This window comes from Phyllobates terribilis, unplaced genomic scaffold (genome assembly GCF_046119375.1).
Source record: "Phyllobates terribilis strain yellow unplaced genomic scaffold, ASM4611937v1 Scaffold_5__5_contigs__length_657084704, whole genome shotgun sequence".
Taxonomy (NCBI): domain Eukaryota; kingdom Metazoa; phylum Chordata; class Amphibia; order Anura; family Dendrobatidae; genus Phyllobates; species Phyllobates terribilis.
In genome coordinates this window covers 92,549,918-92,571,068 of record NW_027362765.1, presented here as the reverse complement: position 1 = coordinate 92,571,068, position 21,151 = coordinate 92,549,918, and the positions used below count along the sequence as shown (strand labels likewise).

The 21,151-nt window shown below is 42.2% G+C and overlaps 1 protein-coding gene across 2 annotated transcripts in view; it reads left to right on the top strand.

Annotated features, from left to right (window-relative positions):
• Positions 1–21,151, top strand: part of SLC39A11 (solute carrier family 39 member 11) — a 444,394-nt gene that overhangs the window by 407,091 nt on the left and 16,152 nt on the right. For both annotated transcript variants that reach the window (XM_073682539.1, XM_073682538.1), the window contains exon 7: positions 14,725–14,794. In XM_073682539.1, coding sequence (XP_073538640.1) covers positions 14,725–14,794 — 70 coding nt within the window. The remainder of the gene's footprint in view (positions 1–14,724; positions 14,795–21,151) is intronic.

The window sequence follows — 21,151 nt, the reverse complement described above, 5'->3', positions numbered from 1 at the left end:
CATTGATTCTACCAAGTTTTTGCATAAATTCTTCAATTCTTCATCATGGAACCACACTTGTATGGCACTGTTTATCATGCGTTCTTTGGTTGTACAGTCCATTTTGCCAAGACGTCTCTTCACAATGCTCCACAAATTTTCTATAGGATTTAAGTCTGGTGAATTGCCAGGCCAGTCCAGCACTTTTACTTTATTTTCTTCCAGGAATTTCTTCACACACTTGGAATTGTGGCATGAAGAAAAAGTACACTAAACCACTCCTCACAGAAACAAGCTCTCAACTGAAGCTGAGGGGGCAGCTAGCTGTTATTTTCTGACTGAAACCAGTCAAACCACATTTTGTTACTCACGGTTGTACACTCACACCTGTTCAAAGCAGTTAAAACTGGTTTGAATCACTGATTGGTAACCAACTTACGATTTTACTTAAAAAATGCTTTGTCCCAATTAATTTGCACAGCACTGTATATCCCCTCTGGCATCTCTTTCCCCACAAACAAAGCCAACACTGACAGCGTTTAAGTAATGCCTCACCGACAAGATTTAGACATCTGTCTCTGGGCTGCGTATATATATATATATATATATATATATATATATATATATATATATATATATATATATATATATATATATATATATATATATATAATATTCACACACGCAACCCAGACAGATGTACGTATAGCTATTGTCACAAAGTCATTGGCAAAGTACTGGAGGGGAGATGTGTAGCGCTGAGATTAATAGCTGCAGTAATTATACATAGGAAAAAGCTTCCAGCACACAAGTGGGTTAATGAGCCATCTTAGTGCTGGGATGATTAAACACCTGTAGAAAGGGAGGAACTCAGAGGATAAAATCACAGCCTTTCAGAGCATTTGGAGAGGGGTGGGCCAGGAGGTGAAAGCTCTGAGCTGTTTTGGTCATATGAAGGAAAGACAACCCTGGGAATGTTTGTTCCTGAAGCGGGGGATTACCCGTAGCAACAAGGACTATGGCATACTCATGGTTATGTTTTGTTTTTCGTGTTAGTCCAGGAAGGCCGTGTTTGTTTTTGCTAACATTGCTGTAGTTTATGCAGTACTCTTAATAAACTCAGCAGAAGATTTAAAGAGACAGTGTTCCTGTGTACCTCTATGTGCAACCAAGTGAGTCGATCTACCACAATATATACATAACACACACATTCACGGTGTATATCTGGGCTGGGTTTAAATGTGTGTGTGTGTATGTATATGTATATATAAACCGTTCTCGTTTTAGGTCAATTAGGATTACCATAATTTTTAATATTTGCCAAATGCCAGAATAATGAGAGCGAGATAATGTTTTAAGGCATTTTTATTACTTACTGCAAAGTCAAAAATTTACATACATTTCATTAGTATTTGGTACCATTGCCCTTAAACTGAATGACTTGGGTCAAACGTTTGGGATATCCTTCCACAAGCTTCTCACAAAAGTTGGTCGCACCTGCCTTTTCAGCTTTGCCCATAAATTTTCAATAGGATTCAGATCAGGGCTTTGTGATGCCCACTCCAAAACATTGATTTTGTTATCCTTAAGCCACTTTACCATTTAGGCAGTATGCTTCTGGTCATTGTCCATTTGGAAGACGAATTTCCGCCCAAGCTTTAACTTCCTGGCTGATGTCTTGAGATGTTGCTTCAGTATTGCCACATAATCTTCTTTTCTCATGATGCCATCTATTTTGTGAAGTGCACCAGTCCCTCCTGCAGCAAAACAACCTCACAACATGATGCCACCCCCGTGTTTCACAGTTAGGATGGTGTTCTTAGGCTTCCAAGCGTCTCCCTTTTTTCCTCCAAACGTAACGATGGTCATTATGCCCAAATAGTTTAATTTTAGTTTCATCAGACCACAGGATATGTCTCCAAAAATTAAGGTCCTGTGTGCATTTGCAAACATTAATCTGGCTTTTTTATGATTCTTTTGAAATAATGGCTTCTTCCTGGCAGAGTGGCCTTTTAGCCCATGTTGATACAGTACTTGTTTCACTGTGGATATTGACACAATCTTACCAGCTTCCGCCATCATCTTCACAAGGTCTTTTGCTTTTGTACTTGGGTTGATATGCACATGTCGGACCAAAGCACGTTCATCTCTGGGACACAGAGCCCGCCTCCTTCCTGAGCGGTATGATAGCTGGACATTCCCATCTTGTTTGTACTTGCGTATAATTGTTTGTACAGATGATCGAGGCACCTTCACGTATCTTGAAATTGTACCCAAGGATGAGCCAGACTTGTGCAAGTCCACCATTCTCTTCCTGATATCTTGGATGATTTCTTTAGACTTTTTCATGATGCTGCACAAAGAAACAGTGTGTTTGCATTAAAATACATCCACAGGTGTGTCTCTAATTAACTCAGATGTTACCAAAAAACTATCAAAAGCTTCCAAACACGTGACATCATCATATGGGCAGTCCAGAATTGTTTAAAGGCATAGTAATAGTGTATGTAAACTTTTGACTTTGCAGTAAGTAATAAAAATGCCTTAAAACATTCTCTCTCATTATTCTGGCATTTGGCAAATATTAAAAATTATGGTAATCCTAGTTGACCTAAAACTAGAAAGGCTTATTCTGATTTCATGTCCAATATTGAGAAAAACATGCATATGTGTCTTTTTACATAGTGTATGTAAACTTCTGGTTTCAGCTGTATAATATAGATACGGGGCCTACTTAGAAATCATGTGGCCGTGTAGCAAAAGTCCTAATTTGGCCTCCCACCTCCCCTTCCGCCCAAAAAATATATTCTGTGGGGTCATGGCACATTGGTGCAGTCACTGTCATACCTCCTAACTTTTAAAGACCTAGAAAGGGACATGACACATGCACAGGCATTGTGCCCTATTGAAGACCCTTAGTGTTCTCAACTACTAAGATACCCTTTTCATGGCCCACATAGTGTATAATGCCCTCAAAAAAGCCCGTCTCTCCTGCCAACACACAGTATGAGATCCCCACAGCGAATTCACCCACACAATTTAAAACCGCAGTACCCCCACACATGCAGTATGATTCTCCCTACACACAGTATGATGCCCATATAGTTCCCCTACATCGCCGGTCTCAAACACGCTTGCCCCATGCAGCCCCTGAGACTGCTTCATGCGGCCTGCCATCAATGTAGACCCCTTGGTGATCGCGGCCCCGTCTAGCGTTTTATTTTAGTTGAATGTGCGTTCTTGGAGACAAGCTCTTTGCACAGCAATATAAATGCCAGCCATCGGTCAATCAGAGGCCAGCAGTTGACATTGGCGCAGTGCGGCAGCGTATGACGTTAATGCAATGCACCGGCACAATGATGTCAGCTGCTGGCCTCTGATTAACCGGCAGCTGATATTGGTATTGCTGTGCAGAAAGCTTGTCTCTATGTGGCAATACATTTCAATTGAATGTGTGTTGGCAATACATTTCAATTGAATGTGCGTCCAAGGACACATATTCAATTGAAATAAAGCGCTGCCGTCGGCGGACACCTGGACCGGGCCGCGATTGTCAAGGGTTCTACAGTGCCGGGAAGCCGCATGTGCAGAAAAGAGGATGCTGAGGGAACGGAGGACTAGTGAGAGGAATCTTTTTTTTTTTTTCTTTTATGTGTATGTGAAGAATGGCACAATAGGGGACATTACTACAATATGGGGTCCTGGATGGGGACATTACTACAATATGGGGACCAGAATGGGGCATTATAGCAAGAGGAATACGAGGATGGTCACATTACTACAAAAAGGGAACCAGGATGGGGCATTACTGCAAGATGAGGACTAGGATGGGCACATTACTACAAGATGGGGACTGGGATGGGGACATTACTCCAAATGGAGACCAGGATGGGGCATTACTGTAAGATATGGACATTACTACAATATGGGGACCTGGATGGGGCATTACTGTAACTTATGGACATTACTACAATATGGGGACCTGGATGGGGAGATTACTATAAGAAGGGGACAAGGATGGAGCATTACTACAAGATGGGAACATTACCGCAATATGGGGACCTGAATGGGAACAATACTACAAGAAGGGGACCAGGATGGGGCATTACTACAAGAAGGGGACCAGGATGGGACATTACTATAAGATAGGGACTAGGATGGGGACATTACTAAAATATGGTGACCTGGATGGGGACATTACTACAAGAAGGGGACCAGAATGGGGCATTACTACAAGAAGGGTACCAGGATGGGGTATTACTTCAAGATGGGGACCAGCATAAGGGCACATTACTACAAGATGTTTGTCATAATTACTATATGGTGCTAATTGTAAGACAATATTACTGTATGTGGCTAGTTGGGCTAAACAAAATTGTAAAAATGTAAAAATATAATAAAATAAAGCATTAAAAAATATTTTGCCACTAAAAATGCTATTTTATATATAAGCTAAATTGAACCAAGAAAGTGCATGTTTGTTATCGCCACATCCATAGCAACCCAAGCTATAAAACTGAACCATAGCCCATGCTGTGAATGCCATTTAAAAATAAAATAAACACTGCAAAAATGTTAAAAAAATGATCAAAAGTTGTATAGAAAAATATGGTATCACTAAAAATGTCACTTTGTCCTGCTAAGAATGATGCGGCCTCCCAAATTAAAAAAATTTCTATGTGCGACCCATATACTCAGCCAAGTTTGAGACCCCTGCCCTACATACAGTTAGGTCCATATATATTTGGACAGAGACAACATTTTTCTAATTTTGGTTCTAGACATTACCACAATGAATTTTAAACAAAACAATTCAGATGCAGCTGAAGTTCAGACTTTCAGCTTTCATTTGAGGGTATCCACATTAAAATTGGATGAAGGGTTTAGGAGTTTCAGCTCCTTAACATGTGCCACCCTGTTTTTAAAGGGACCAAAAGTAATTGGACAATTGACTCCAAGGCTATTTCATGGACACGTGTGGGCAATCCCTTCGTTATGTCATTCTCAATTAAGCAGATAAAAGGCCTGGAGTTGATTTGAGGTGTGGTGCTTGCATTTGGAAGGTTTTGCTGTGAAGTAAACATGCGGTCAAAAGAGCTCTCCATGCAGGTGAAACGAGCCATCCTTAAGCTGCAAAAACAGAAAAAACCCATCCGAGAAATTGCTACAATATTAGGAGTGGCAAAATCTACAGTTTGGTACATCCTGAGAAAGAAAGAAAGCACTGGTGAAGTCATCAATTCAAAAAGACCTGGGTGCCCACAGAAGACAACAGTGGTGGATGATCGCAGAATAATCTCCATGGTGAAGAGAAACCCCTTCACAACAGCCAACCAAGTGAACAACACTCTCCAGGAGGTAGGCGTATCAATATCCAAATCTACCATAAAGAGAAGACTGCATGAAAGTAAATACAGAGGGTTCACTGCACGGTGCAAGCCACTCATAAGCATCAAGAATAAAAAAGCTAGACTGGACTTTGCTAAAAAGCATCTAAAAAAGCCAGCACAGTTCTGGAAGAACATTCTTTGGACAGATGAAACCAAGATCAACCTCTACCAGAATGATGGAAAGAGAAAAGTATGGCGAAGGCGTGGTACAGCTCATGATACAAAGCATACCACATCATCTGTAAAACACGGCGGAGGCAGTGTGATGGCTTGGGCATGCATGGCTGCCAGTGGCACTGGGTCACTAGTGTTTATTGATGATGTGACGTAGGACGGAAGCAGCCGAATGAATTCTGATGTATTCAGAGCCATACTGTGTGCTCAGATCCAGCCAAATGCAGCCAAACTGATTGGTCGTCGTTTCATACTACAGATGGACAATGACCCAAAACATAAAGCCAAAGCAACCCAGGAGTTTATTAAAGCAAATAAGTGGAATATTCTTGAATGGCCAAGTCAGTCACCTGATCTCAACCCAATTGAGCATGCATTTCACTTGTTAAAGACTAAACTTCAGACAGAAAGGCCCACAAACAAACAGCAACTGAAAACCACCGCAGTGAAGGCCTGGCAGAGCATCAAAAAGGAGGAAACACAGCATCTGGTGATGTCCATGAGTTCAAGACTTCAGGCAGTCATTGCCAACAAAGGGTTTTCAACCAAGTACTAGAAATTAACATTTTATTTACAATTATTTAATCTGTCCAATTACTTTTGGTCCCTTTAAAAACAGGGTGGCACATGTTAAGGAGCTGAAACTCCTAAACCCTTCATCCAATTTTAATGTGGGTACCCTCAAATGAAAGCTCAAAGTCTGAACTTCAACTGCATCTGAATTGTTTTGTTTAAAATTCATTGTGGTAATGTCTAGAACCAAAATTAGAAAAATTTTGTCTCTGTCCAAATATATATGGACCTAACTGTAGTATGATGGCACCAACAGTCCCATACAGTATGATGCCCCTACAACTGCCCACCCACATTATGATGACCTCATAACCCCTCAAACGCAGTATAATTCTGCCCACACACAGTGTGATACCCCAACAGACCCATACATTAATGATACTCTCACATCCTCCTCTCATGGTAAATGCCCCAACACATAGTATGATGGCTCCCTGAGAGCCACCACCCAGTATGATAGTCACCACAGCTCCCCACACACAGTATGGTGCCCTCACCCCCTTAAAGAATGATGGTATCTGCAATCTCCCACACACAGTATGATGGGAAGAAAACCATGAGGCTGAGTTCACACGATGCGTTTTTAATGCGTTTCCGCAGCGTTTTTGCAGCCGCGGAAATGCATGAAAAACGCATGGTAGAAGGGCAGCAATGTTCCCCAATTGAAATCCGCATGTGCTGTGCCCATGATGCGGATTTTTCCGCAGCGTAAACGCTGCGCTCAAAAATCCGCAGCATGTCAATTAATTTTGCGGAAACGCTGCTTTTTTGGCGCCATTGACTTGCATAAGACCGCATGGAATCCGCATCACTGTATATGTTGATGCGCATTCCATGCGGTCTAATGTGCGGATGGTACCCGGGTGTGGATGAGAGGACTCTCATCCAGACCCAGGTACCATTAAAAAAAAAAAGAATAAAATAAAAAATATATATATACTCACCTTCTGACGGCCCGCGCAGCGCTCCTGCTTGGTTCCCGGCACTTCGCGGTTGAATGAAGAAGGACCTTCGCTGACGTCAGAGTCATGTGACGGGTCACGTGACGCTGACGTCGGCAGGTCCTTCAGTCTTCACTGCCGGTAGCCGGGACCGTGCGAAGCAGGACACCGGGGGCCATTAGAGGGTAAAGTATATATTTATTTTTTATTTTTTGACATTCACACACTATATAAATCCATGCTGTTTGCATGGATTTATATAGTGTGAAGTTGACAAGCACTTTCCAAGTGATGCTAAAATCGCTTGGGAAGCGCTTGTCAACCCGCATGCGGAAATGAAAGTGAAGACCGCTTCATATCCGCATGTCCCTGGCAGGAAACCGCATGTACAATCCGCATGCGTTTTTTCCTGCCAGGGAGATGCAGAAATGCTCAGGAAAAAATCCTGAGCATTTCTGCATCGTGTGCACATACCCTAAAGCTACTCATCTAGACCTGGTCACCCAATGTGCTGCTCCTGTGTACAGTGTGTGGATTGAGGCTTCACACAGTAGATGAAATCTCGTGATGTCATCATGGCTTCTGCGCTGAGTCACAGACGCACAGGGTGTATGGTGGAGCAGGGAGCTGATGGCTCCCTTTTCCAGCATTGATTTCAACGGTCTCTGCAGGATGCCCTGTGGTCTTCCACTATTTGCAGTATACCATTCTAAAGGTATCTAATATGTAATATGCCTGTAAATTATGAGGAGGTATCATGGTAAAAGCTTCTATATCTCTAATGTGCAAGGCCCCTTTTTAACACTGATGGTGGTCAGTCTATGATATGAAGATATAGAGTCACTAGAATACTGAGAAGTTCCTTTTTCCCCAGTTGTAGTGTTTCTTAGAGTAGATACCTCCCACCGTCAGTCAAGATTTCAATCTATAACATCTCATCGGAGCTGCAGCATCTGCAGAAATCATCCTAATTGAGTTTGATGGGTGAGCTAATTATATCAGTGAACTATGCAAAACGCTCAGCCCCACATTATTTGTAAAAACGCTATGTAATCTGTTTAAAGACCCCTCCACATTGCTATCTATTGAGATTGCATGAAGCGATTCAGGGGGTACCTGATCTGACATAGCTTATATCGTGCTCACACTGATACTATACGTAAAGGGCACCGTCCACTGACTATGCTGGCATGATGGTGCTTCATTGTGTACATACATTACATTATTTAGGCTCTGTTCACATGTCCAGTTGTCATCCTTTTATACAGACCCATATCCATTGCAAACGGAGCAAAAGTGGATGAAAAATGAAAACCAAAAGGCCACCATACATTTTTAATGGGACCCCTGGAAATAGATGAGCACTGCGCTCGGCTGGTCTTTGGCACTCCCATAAGAATGAATGGAGCAGCAGTGTGGATGATCGAGCACAGCTCCTTTCACATGGGTTCTCAGGATCGGTGAGGTTCCCAGCGGTTGGATCCCCAGTAGTATTGAGCGAACATGCTCTGTCTTATCTGACTATTTTCGGCGCTCTCGGCTAATATGTTTGCCTCCTTGCGGCTGCATGTTTTCTGGTGGTAGACACATGCGGGGATTGGCTAACAAACAGTAAATCACCGCATGTGTTGCGTCTGTCTACCGCCAGAAAACATGCAGCCACAGGGAGGCAAACCTATTAGTCAATCGCCGAAAATACTCGGATAAGAACGAGCATGCTTGGATAACACGTTATCCGAGAACGTTCGTTGAACGCTAATCCCCAGTAATCAGGAAGTTATCCTCTATCCCCTGGATAGGTGATAACTTCCAAAGTTGAGACTACCCCTTTGAGATCCATTTACTAGTAACGCTCTTTTCACGATAAACTTGTAGGCTAAACAGGCTTCCGATCACCCCACCAACGAGCAAAACGCTTGTTCGTCAGGTGAAGTTATCCTTTGTGCTCCATAAAAGATCATCGTTCTCTGCGCCGCATAGTCCTGTGTAAACAGGACTCAGATTGACAAGAACTAGGGCAGCCTATACACACTGAGCAATCTATTACTAATCGACAGGCTACTAAATGATCGTCAATCGTGATTACTTACCGATCATTTAAAGCCCCAAATTCAGGTGGTGTAAATGCACCCTTGTGAAAAGAGGAATGAGAACAGTAAACATTTGGGACCCTCATGCCGCCTCCATGTCATTCTATTTTCCTTTACTTCTGCCTGATATAAAGTGTGGAGTAAAAATAATGCGAGATGGCGAGGTGTAACGATAAATTTGTTTTCTCCATTATTTTTTTCTGGAGACAATACATTGAGCGGTTTCAATTCACACAATTAGGTCTCATGTTTCTGCTGTGTCTCCCTCCCACACAGTCCCCTCCTTTCCTTGGTTTCTGTTTTATCACCAGACGAGTGAGACAGGGACATCGAGCAATAGAAGAATCACTTCTGCCTGCTCAATAATATATGATTATTAATATAAAAAATCAGTTAGCTTTCAGCCTGCCCAATAAATAATGGTTTATGCTGGTTTTGAACTGGCAGATTTCTGGCCAAAAGGAGAGCTCATTGTCAACGACTTAACACAAGCTGCTCAGAGACGTGTCATATATAGCTAATTTATCATGAGGCAAAACCTTTTTTATCTCCTTTTTTAAGACTTCTTGTCCGCTATCCCATCAAACACTACGATCATCTTCTACCCAGTCTGAAATGACTGATATCGGAAAACAATTCTGAATGCTTTCAGCAAAGGAGAAGGTGACAAATACAGGAATTATAGGTCACTGTTGGAAGTTTTTCAAAATCTGTTAACATAAAAGGGGAAGATGAATGTCACAATCACCTTTCGGAGGAGTGAATGACTGATTGAAAGAGAAGTTTCGCCACCAAAGGTTAGGCTATCAAGCTGGAGGCTGGCAGCGTTCTGGGCTCAGAGCCGACAATGGGTTGAAAATGTCGATTGCAGCAGATACACACTTTGATGAGTGAGAATTTAGCAGCATGGATCTGAAAAGTGTTAATAACTGATGTAGTATAGGCTGCAATCACTGGGTTATTAACATACACAGGTATTACACAGATGCTACATCTTAATGCACAGCATGTGTAGGAAAGCCAGCACAAGCCCAACTGGTACACTGCCATTATACAAATGTATTACATCAGTGGCAATACTGACAAGCGTGGCGAGGCTCTTGTGAAGAAGTCATTGGAAGATAGTTGGGCTTTTCAACTCTGTAATTTGCAGTGAAGGGCATTTAATGTAATGTTTAGGATGCTTGTTCTCTCTTAACTGGACATTACATTCATGTTAGAAGTTTCTATAATGTTGGAAGCTGAAGAGCTAAGGAGTAGGGTTGAGCGAGTATGTTCTGTCCGAGTATGCTCGGGCCGAGCTCCGAGTATTTACAGCTGCTCAGTGATGTGTTTGAATCGCTCCCGTGTGCATGATTTGCGACTGTTTGACAGCTTTATTACATGTGAGGAATGTGTAAGAAATAGACATTCCTCTCATGTAATAAAACTGTCGAACAGTTGCAAATCATGCACACGGGAGCGATTCAAACACATCACCGAGCAGCTGTAAATACTCGGAGCTCTGCCCGAGCATATTCGGCAAAAGGGTTAATAAAACATACTCACTCAACACTACTAAGGAGGCAATTCCATGGGACCTACAACCAAGATCTGATGTATGCCACCACTTTACACCTGTCCCAGCTGTGAGCCCCGGCTTCTAATATGTGTCTTTACTGTAGATCTGTATCTAGCAGCGCTTCTCAGCTTCTAATATGTGTTTCTACTCTAGATCTAGGCCCAGTACCGCACCTCAGCTTCTAATATATGTCCTTACTCTAGCTCTAGACCCAGCAGCACTCCACATCTTCTAATATCTGACCCTACTCTAGATCAGCAGCACTCCTCAACTTCTACTATGTGTTTCTATTGTAGATCTAGACCCAGTAGTGTTCCTCAGCTTATAATATCTGTCCCTACTCTAGCCCTGGACCCAGCAGCACTCCTCAGCTTTTAATATCTTTCCCTAACCTAGACTTGAACCCAGCAGGGTTCCTCAGCTTTGAATATGTTTTTCTACTCTAGATCTAGACCCAGCAGCGCTTCTTGCCTTCTAATATGTGTTTCTACTCTAGATTTAGACCCAGCAGCTCTCCTCATCTTCTAATATGTGTTGCTACTCTAGACTTGGACCCAGCAGCGCTCCTCAGCTTCTAAGATGTGTTACTTCTGTAGATCTAGACTCGGCAGCGCTCTTCAGCTTCTAATATCTTTAACTACTGAAGCCATCAATGTGCCAAGGCTTCTAATAAACAGCCCTACTCTTGATCTAGACTCAACATTGCCACTTCGGCTTATAATATGTGTTTCAGCAGTGTCACCTCTACTTTTAATATATGTTTTTACTCCAGACTTGTATCCAGCACTACTCCTCAGATTCTGAAGGCTATGTTCATAACAGAGTTTTTTGAGGAATTCTTTTAAGGCTGAAAACACCCAAAAAATCACTTAAAAACCTCTTACTATCCATCTCTATTGTAAAATCGCTTTTTCTGTTCACACGTTCTGTAGATCTGGACTAAATAGTGCTCCTCAGCTTCTAATATACATATCTGCTGTAGACCTAGACTCTGAAGTGTTCCTCAGCTTCTAATACATAGCCATACACTTGATCTGGATCCAGCAGTGCTCTAATATGTGGTTTTACTTTAAACCTGGACTCAGCTCCAGTTCCTAATCTAAGTACCTGCTTTAGACCCTGACCCAGCAATGCTCCTCAGCTTTTGTGTTCCTACTCTAGACCTAGACATGCTTCTACTATAGACCTGAACCCAGCATTTGTGCCAGTTTCCTGATCTGAGCCCTACTCTAGACGTGGACCTAGGAGTGTCCCCTGACTCCTCATTCAAGCTCCTACTCTAGACATGGACCCAGCAGTGTGCCTCGACTTTAATCTGAGCCCTACTCCAGACGTGGACCCAAGAGTGTGCCCCGAATCCTCACCTAAGTTCCTACTCTAAATGTGGACCCATCAGTGCTCCTTCCGGTTCAAATATGTGTTCCTACTCTAGACGTGTACACGCTTCTACTATATACCTGAACCATTGTGCCAGTTTCGTGATCTGAGCCCTACTGTAGACGTGGACCCAAGAGTTTGCCCCGACTCCTTATCTAAGCTCCTTCTCTAGATGTGGACCCAGCAGTGTGTCCTGACTCTGATATGAGCCCTACTCTAGACATGGACCAAAGCGTGCAACCCCGGCTACTTATATCATTGTACTCTAGAACTGGACCCAGCAGTGTGCCATGACTCCTGATATATGGCCCTAATCTAGACCTGGACCCAGCCTTGGCACACTGGTGCCTGATATATGTCCCTGCCATGACTGTTGGGCCTCAGTTTCCTGCACAGATAGAACTGTGGTTAGCAGGTTTCTTCAGGTCTCCAGCCTTTTTCTGGCACAGAGGAGCATTATCAGCCTTGCTGAAGCATTTGGTGTCAACCTGACACTGTGACTAAACCAGGGACTGAAACGGAGTGACAAGCCGGAGGCGGACTCTGAGATGTTTGTAATGCTAATTTACTCCACCGGCGTCCATTTCTTACTAATTAAATTCCTTTAATGTGCATATGATAATTGCATGGGAAAGGTCAGAGTAACCTTTTCTTCATGGGATGGCTTGTGACTCATTCCCATGAAAGTCTGTGCAGTTATAAGACACTTTGTCACTGTTTTGATGTTGTGACACATCTGTAAGTGCCCCCCAGTGCGTCTCGTCCCTGACCTCTCATGGTGTATAACTCTGCCCTGCTAAAAATAATTTCTAAAGCTTCCTGTGTGCAGGATCGAAGCACTGGATAGAAGTTACATTGGTCTGCAGTTTCCTCTCATACTTTGCTCAGTTTAACTCCAGTTCTGATTAGCTAATCCACTCCGCTGCCTGTCTCTCATGCCGGCCTCCTTGCTTCCTCTCCTGGCGGGGGGGACATCATGTGACTACTGCAACCAATCAGCAACCATTGATCGGCTGCTGCCTTGATGTTCCATCTGAGTTGGAAGCCCGGAAGAAGGCGCCTATCCTTTGCGGTTGATTTGCAGGCGCAGTCCGCCTTCGGGAGAGGAAGCGAGGAGACTGGCAGGGGAACCTGGCAGTGTTGCAGAAGAGTGACAGGGGTCTGATAGACAAGTCCCTTTCTGTTTTAAAATAATTTTGGGCCCATTTTTAGTATAATATACAGTGGTGTGAAAAAATGTTTGCCCCCCTTCCTGATATCTTATTATTTTGCAGGTTTGTCACACTTAAATGCTTTAGATCACAAAACAAATTTAAATATTTGACAAAGATAACACAAGTAAAAACAAAATGCAGGTTTTAAATGAAGGTCTTTATTATTAAGAGAACAAGAAATCCAAACCTACACGGCCCTGTGTGAAAAAGTGATTGCCCCCTAAACTTAATAACTGGTTGGGCCACCCTTAGCAGCAACAACTGCAATCAAGTGTTTGTGATAACTGGCAATGAGTCTTTTACAACGTTCTGGAGGAATTTTGGCCCATTCGTCTTTGCAAAATTGTTGTAATTGAGCCACATTGGAGGGTTTCCAAGCATGAACTGCCTTTTTAAGGTCATGCCACAGCATCACAATCGTATTAAGATTAGGACTTTTGACTAGGTCACTCCAAAGTCTTAACTTTGTTTTTCTTAAGCCATTCAGAGGTGTACTTGCTGGTGTGTTTTGGATCATTGTCCTGCTGCATAACCTAAGTGCGCTTCAGCTGGAGGTCATGAAAAGATGGCCGGACATTCTCCTTCAGGATTTTTTGGTAGACAGCAGAAGTCATGGTTCCATTTACCACAGCAAATCTTTCAGTTCCTAAAGCAGCAAAACAGCCCCAGGCCATCACACTACCACCACCATATTTTACTGTTGGTATGATGTTCCTTTTCTGAAATGCTGTGTTACTTCTACGCCAGATGTAATAGGACATACACCTTCCAAAAAGTTAAACTTTTGTCTCGTCAGTCCACAGACTATTTATACAGAGGAGAGTAGGGAAGGGATGTCAGCTCACCACATTGAAGATTGCCAGCAGGTATAAAGCCTCGCACGGAGCCGTCCTAGCTTTGGACGTGAAGACAATTGCAAAAAGAAAAAAGGGGTTCTCCAGCGATGACAGACAGTTAAAAATCCATCTTTATTGTAGAAGTATTAAAATCAGTATGCATCGGTTCACAAGGAATATCCAAAGATACAAAAACCAATGCGTTTCAGCGAGATGCCTTAATCATGCTGGCAGCAGATGTCAGGAAAAAGAAAGATCAGGCTAATGGATTTTAACATGCCCAATCTTTTTTTTTATCACAAAAAGTAAACTGCTGCCCGGGGTTTCTGGCATCGAATATATGTAAGAGTGAATGTTTTTGTCAAAGCCACGGTTATTATGCTGCAATACTGAAAATTCTGACAAAACAGTCATAAAAAATGTATTGTAGTACACCTTTACTAGGTAGTCAGTACAATAATGCACTCAGGCTCTTATTGTGGGGCTGGCATAACATAATGTTAAATATTGCCATAGTTTGCTGTGCTAAGAGATAAAAAGCGGTTTCCTTTTTATAAATCTGCTTTCTTTTCTTTGTCTTCTTTTTTAGAGGGCCTGGCAGTTGGAGTAGGCTTTGGTGCTATTGGAAAAACCGCATCAGCAACATTTGAGAGCGCAAGGTAACATTGTTGGCAAATATGTCCAGTATACAGTGCCAGGTGAAAGCACTCTACCTGTCCATCGTTCCCTGAATGAGTATCTGCCCATCTCAAGGCACTGAGATCTATGCACACAATAGACATAACTCTCTAAATCCAGCCATATGTCTGCCTAATAAATCGGGAGGCCACCAAATCAGACCAAATCATCAGACACAATTTCTGCACAATTTAAAAAAATCTTGCAATTTCCACACTGGCCACTAGGTTCAGTATCTGACTCTTACTTCCTGTTTTTCACATGGACATTAGCAGCAGTAGTAGATTGACCCAGACCCTATTTGTTTGTATAGAAGTGTTTTCTGAGCATGCTTTCATTAAGACAAAGGTCATTGTGCAGTTATTCTGAATGGTGGATCCTGTGTCATCAGTCATTCTACAGGAGGTGGCGGAGGTAAGCTGTAACATCACCGATTTTGCAGTGCTTTGGAGTTGGAGTCGATGGTTTGGCTTACCGACTCCACAGCCCTGTTGTGAATGGTGGATTCTGTGTTATCTACTGTGTATAGGTATATCATCTGTCATTGTAATCCCGTCTGTGATGATAATGAGACAGCTAAAAAGTAATTTGTACAACTAAGAAAGTTATCTATCTCATTTTACACGAGTTGGAGGAGGTGAGCTGTGACATTGCCTATTGTGAATGGTGGATTCTGTGTTATCTACTGTGTATAGGTATGTCATCTGTCATTGTAATCTCGCCTGTGATGATAATGAGACAGCTAAAAAGTTGTTATTTGTACAACTAAGAAAGTTATCTATCTTTCATTTTACACGAGTTGGAGGAGGTGAGCTGTGACATCGCCTATTGTGAATGGTGGATCGTGTGTTTCTACTGTATGTAGAGGTGTTATCAGTCATTGTACAAAAGCAGGAGGTGAGATGTGACACTACCTATTGTGAATGGTGGATCATGTGTTATCTACTGTATATAGAGGTGTTATCAGTCATTGCACAGGAGGAGGAGGTGAGCTGTGATATCACCTATTGTGAATGGTGGATCCTGTGTTATCTACTGTATATAGAGGTGTTATCAGTCATTGTACAGGAGGAGGAGGTGAACTGTGACATCACCTATTGTGAATGGTGGATCCTGTGTTATCTACTGTATATTCAGGTGTTATCAGTCATTGTACAGGAGGAGGAAGAGGTGAACTGTGAGATCACCTACCATGAATAGTGGATCCTGTTATCTGCTGTATATAGAGGTGTTAGCAACCATTGTGCAGGAGGAGGAGGAGATGAGCTGTGTTATTACCTATTGTGAATTTTGGATCCTGCGTTAAATACTGTATATAGAGGTGTTATCAGTCATTCTACAGGAGGAGGAAGAGCTGTGACATCACCTATTGTGAATGGTGGATCATGTGTGATCTACTGTATATAGAGGTCTTATCAGTTATTGTACAGGAGGAGGAGGAAGAGCTGTGACATCACCTATTGTGAATGGTGGATCCTGTGGTATCTACTGTGTATAGAGGTGTTATGAGTCATTGTACAGGAGGAGGAGGAAGAGCTGTGACGTCACCTATTGTGAATGGTGGATCATGTGTTATCTATTGTATATAGAGGTGTTATCAGTTATTGTACAGGAGGAGGAGGAAGAGCTGTGACATCACCTATTGTGAATTTTGGATCCTGCGTTAAATACTGTATATAGAGGTGTTATCAGTCATTGTACAGAAGGTGAGCTGTGACATCACCTATTGTGAATGGTGGATCCTGAGTTATCTACGGTATATAGAGGTGTTATCAGTCATTGTACAGGAGGAGGAGGTGAGCTGTGACATCACATTGTGAATGTTGGATCCTGTGTTATCTATTGTATATAGAGGTGTTATCATTCATTGTACAGGAGGAGGGGGTGAGCTGTGACATCACCTATTGTGAATGGTGGATCCAGTATTATCTACTGTATATAGAGGTGTGATCTGTCATTGTAATCCTGTCTGTGATGAGTCTTCTGTACAGGGCAGGTAGTATAAGTCTAGTATTATGCCTAGTGGCCAGTGTAAAAATTGCAAGATTACTGTTTTCTTCTTCAATATAGATATAGCGATATAAAAAATGAAAAAACATATGCAACATAAAAAAATCTGATGTAAACAATATATCATTTTCTGATGTACATTTCCTGATAGTAACCATTACATCCATGCGTACACACAAGCTCCTGTAGTATTTTTCATTCACTGCATTAAATAATTTACACACGGAAAGTTTTTATCTTTAAAGAGAATTTGTCATCAAAATAGCGTTTAATGCCATGGATTAGACGGTTTCCAGTGGTGAAGTGTAGATGTTCCTCGTCTTCCTGCATGCAGTCCTCCACTCGCCGCACTCCTTCTCTTTGGAGTGTCACTTAGCACCACTGATATAATTATGGGGATAACGCTGCTGCCAATATTCCTGGCCGAACACCACAGCGGGCATAACCATAGCCTCCTGTCATACTCTGCCAGCAATGGCTTCTGTGCTGCAGATACTAATTCCTTGCAAACTTTTGTTCTTCTATTAAATATGTAAGTATGATTTTCCAGCACCTGCATCTTTCACCAAAACAGGGGTTCACCCCATCTTCCGTTACAACTGGTGCCTTGGCCTCTTTGGCTAATGAGGTGGAATGCAGGCAGGAGATCACTGCGCATGCCCAATATCATGTTTATTATCGAGCATGCGCAGGATTTAGAGACCAGAGAGGGCTTGGCTGGGACATGAATCATATCTCTGTGAGTGTAAAAGCCACAGAAAGGGAGAGACTGTAAAGCGCTGACCACGCACCTCTTGGGCTAGTCCTGGTAATTAGATGAATGATAGGAATCAATGTTAAAAGACACAGGCCGCGCTGATACTAGTTTATAGGCGTAAATCCTGCTGTCAGATTCACTTTAAATGTCTGGGATAAGACCACCCCTTTAAAGGGAATCTGTCAGCAGGTGGTTTGTTGCTGTATGAATACAATCAGTGTTTTATCAGCAGGAGATTATCAGTACAGGACTTTTTGCCTCCTAGTCCATCCACACCCCCAGCACTGATCATCAGCTTTCTGCCTATGCACAGTGTACACAGCAGCCAATCAGTGGTGTGGGCGGGGTTATACACAGCTCAGCATTCCGAGCTCTGCTAGATCTACAGCAGAGAAAACTGTGATTCTATCAAAATAACAGCAAGCAGCCTAGTAATTGACACGTCACTGGAATTAGGGTCTCTGTCCCTACATTATGCTGCTCTTAGATTACATGGCAAAAACCTGCTCACAGTTTTTCATTAAAGGAAACCTGTCACGTCCTAGTTGCTATGTACACTGCCCCCATAGCGTTGTTAGGGATGCAATGTGCAGTGTGCATCACTAACAAGCTGTTTTCATGAAAATCGGTGGTAGTATAATGATTTTATATCGTTTTATATACTTTGTCCTACCTGCTCGTATTCAGTCATAAGAGTGTGATTCTCACATTCAGTCATGGACGGGAGCATGAGCAGTGACACTGCAGCGGTGACCGCACGATACATTGACTGCGCACGCGTCGGGAACCACAGGTCACAGCGCATGCGCTCTGAAGCTGGTAATCACACAGCCTGAGTGCGCACGCTCCGGACCAGCGTCCCGACGTGTACAAATGTGCATGTGCTCCTTAAACCTAGCGCTTACCAAGAGCAGTATTCAAATGTCATGGGCGGCGCCAGCAGTGACTGATTGCGGCGCCCACCCATGACTGAATCTGAGAATCACACCCCTATGACTGAATACGAGCAGATAAGACAAGGTATATAAAACATTATAAAATCATTATACTCCCACCGATTGTCATGAAAACAGCTTGTTAATGATGCACATTGTATCACTAACAACTCTATGGGGGCAGTGTACATAGCATCTAGGACGTGACAGGTTCCCTTTTTACAGTACAGGATCACAGCTGATTCTTTCTATGAAGTAAAACATTGTTTATAAGCAGGCAGGGAAATGTTTTAGCTCACAAAAAGAATCATTTGCGACCCCCTGCTATCCTGTCTGTATACTCTCTTTTGTTTCCTCCCCTGCCCAGGAGATGTGGTATGATCAGACCATGTTCCTGCACGGTCAGACACAGCCATTACACAGTACACAGCAGGGGCACATTTATAAGATTATCTCAGCACAGGAACATTTTATTTAAACACATCCAATTGTGGAAGTTATTATTATTCCAAGATCTATTGATTAAAAAGAATTTTCGTTCGTGGGAAAATCCCTTTAAGTCTATGTTCACATGCAGCGTTTTGTTGCATTTTTTTGGCAGCCAAAAAACTGCTCTTTTGGCAGCAAAAACGCTGCATTCAAAACACCTATTTGGCTGCGTTTTTGTCTTGTTTTTTGGGTGCAGATTACTTGTGCTGTGTGTACAGTACATGTGTACAGTTCATGTTTGTTTTTTCACTTTCTTATTGCTTTCTATAGATGAAAAAACACTGCAAAAACGCTGAAAGAAATTACATGCTGCAGATTTAAAAAATGCGTGTGTATTTCTGAAATCTCGTGGCTTTTGCTGGTACTGTAAAAATCAGCTTTTAATTTATATAAAAAATGTTGCTTGTGAACATCGCCTTAGGCGACTTTCAAATGTTGAGTATTTGATGTGTTTTTTATGTTGCAGCATTTCTGCACCTATTATGTACAGTAAATGCAGTTACTTGCGATTTTTCCATGCGTTTTTATCACAGTTTTGACACTGCACTTTTTGTCTCTTATTGGTGTGTCATATTATAAATAAAGCTGCTTTGCTTTTGATACTACCTGGTATTTGAGTTTGACAAACCCTTATTGATAGTCATGTGCGCATTACATGCCTTTCACTTTTGGATTTTCCGTATCAAATGCAAGTCTTTGGAGAAAATCTGTGCATAAAACTTGCAAGAGAAATTGACATGTTGAAGATGTGAAACACGCATCACAGGTCAGTTTTACGCTGTGTAAAAAAAAAAAAAAAAAACAGCAGGTGTGAGATTTCTATAAATCCCATTCACTTTGCTGGAACTGCAAGACATTGTGTTTTTGACACAGTAAAAATATGCAGGACCCAAAAATCATGGTTTGAACACCGCCTAAGTCGGTGGTGGAGCTTGTTTCTTATTAGATGTCGTAGAGAAAAAATTAAAATCCATAAAGACATCTCCAGAGAGGGGATATAAAACCCTCACATTGAACATATGGGATTAATTATAACTGGGGAAGTGAAAGAGAGCTGACACTTCAACCTCCGGTGAAGTAGGACCTCCTGCAGTGACCAGGTAATTACAACAAGACATCTGCTCTGAGAACCAGACACCAAGGCTAGGATTCTTATATTCAGAGGCGGAGAACTTCTGAGGCAAGAGCTTCCTCTGTTCAAAGCACTGAACTCAGACTTTCAGAAGCCAGTGGTCAGTGATGAATATTGGGGTTTGCATCAATCCGATATTTAGGGGAGATAGATTTTCAGCATCGTAGCGAAGGGACGAACATAACGCATTTACTCACAATACCGTAAGGCCAGCTGAACATCTGAAACAATATCATTCAGATGGATGATGCTATCCATGCCATGTTTCATCTTTATAATAATGTAATATCGTGATAGGAAACATGACAACGATATCACGCGCCTGGGACCTCCAGGGTTGAAGATATCCTGAAAGTTGAGAATCCTCTAAAAGACCTATCACATCCCACAACCATATGAGCTCACCAAGGGGAGGTATGAGGGCATAACCTTTATCTAATAAAATCAGAATTTAGATTTCTGTCATTGTTCATTTTCTGCAAGACGTAGTTCGCTGTGAGAGTGTTCAATTTTCCTAATTGGAGCGCTTCCCTCCATAAAGATAAGAGCCATTCCTGCAACACCAGGTTTAGTACTTCTCTTTCGTTATTACTTTTTATTTTATGTAACTGTATATACTGCTTTGTTTTGTTCCCATTTTGTAACATCTTTATATATTTTTTATGCACACTGCCTACCTTTCTTGATTAAATATATAAAATTGAATAGCTCTGTTCCTCTTGCTCTGTAAACCGCACCCTTGAAGCCATGCCTCACCTGTAACGGGTGTCCAATCGGCCTGTGTACACGATTGGTGGTGGCAGCTAGTTCGTTTTGTTATTGTAGAGTTGGCAGTGACCGTACCTGGGTATATACATATATTCCATTCGCTGGAATGGGAGGTGTATATACCATGTTAGTTCCCCAATAACTGAGCGTCAATCACTCGTCAGTCAATTGCTTAATTGTCCTGATGATTGGTGGCAGCAGAGTTGTTCTCCTTGATAAATTGGTGACAGCGGTGGGATCAGTGTGA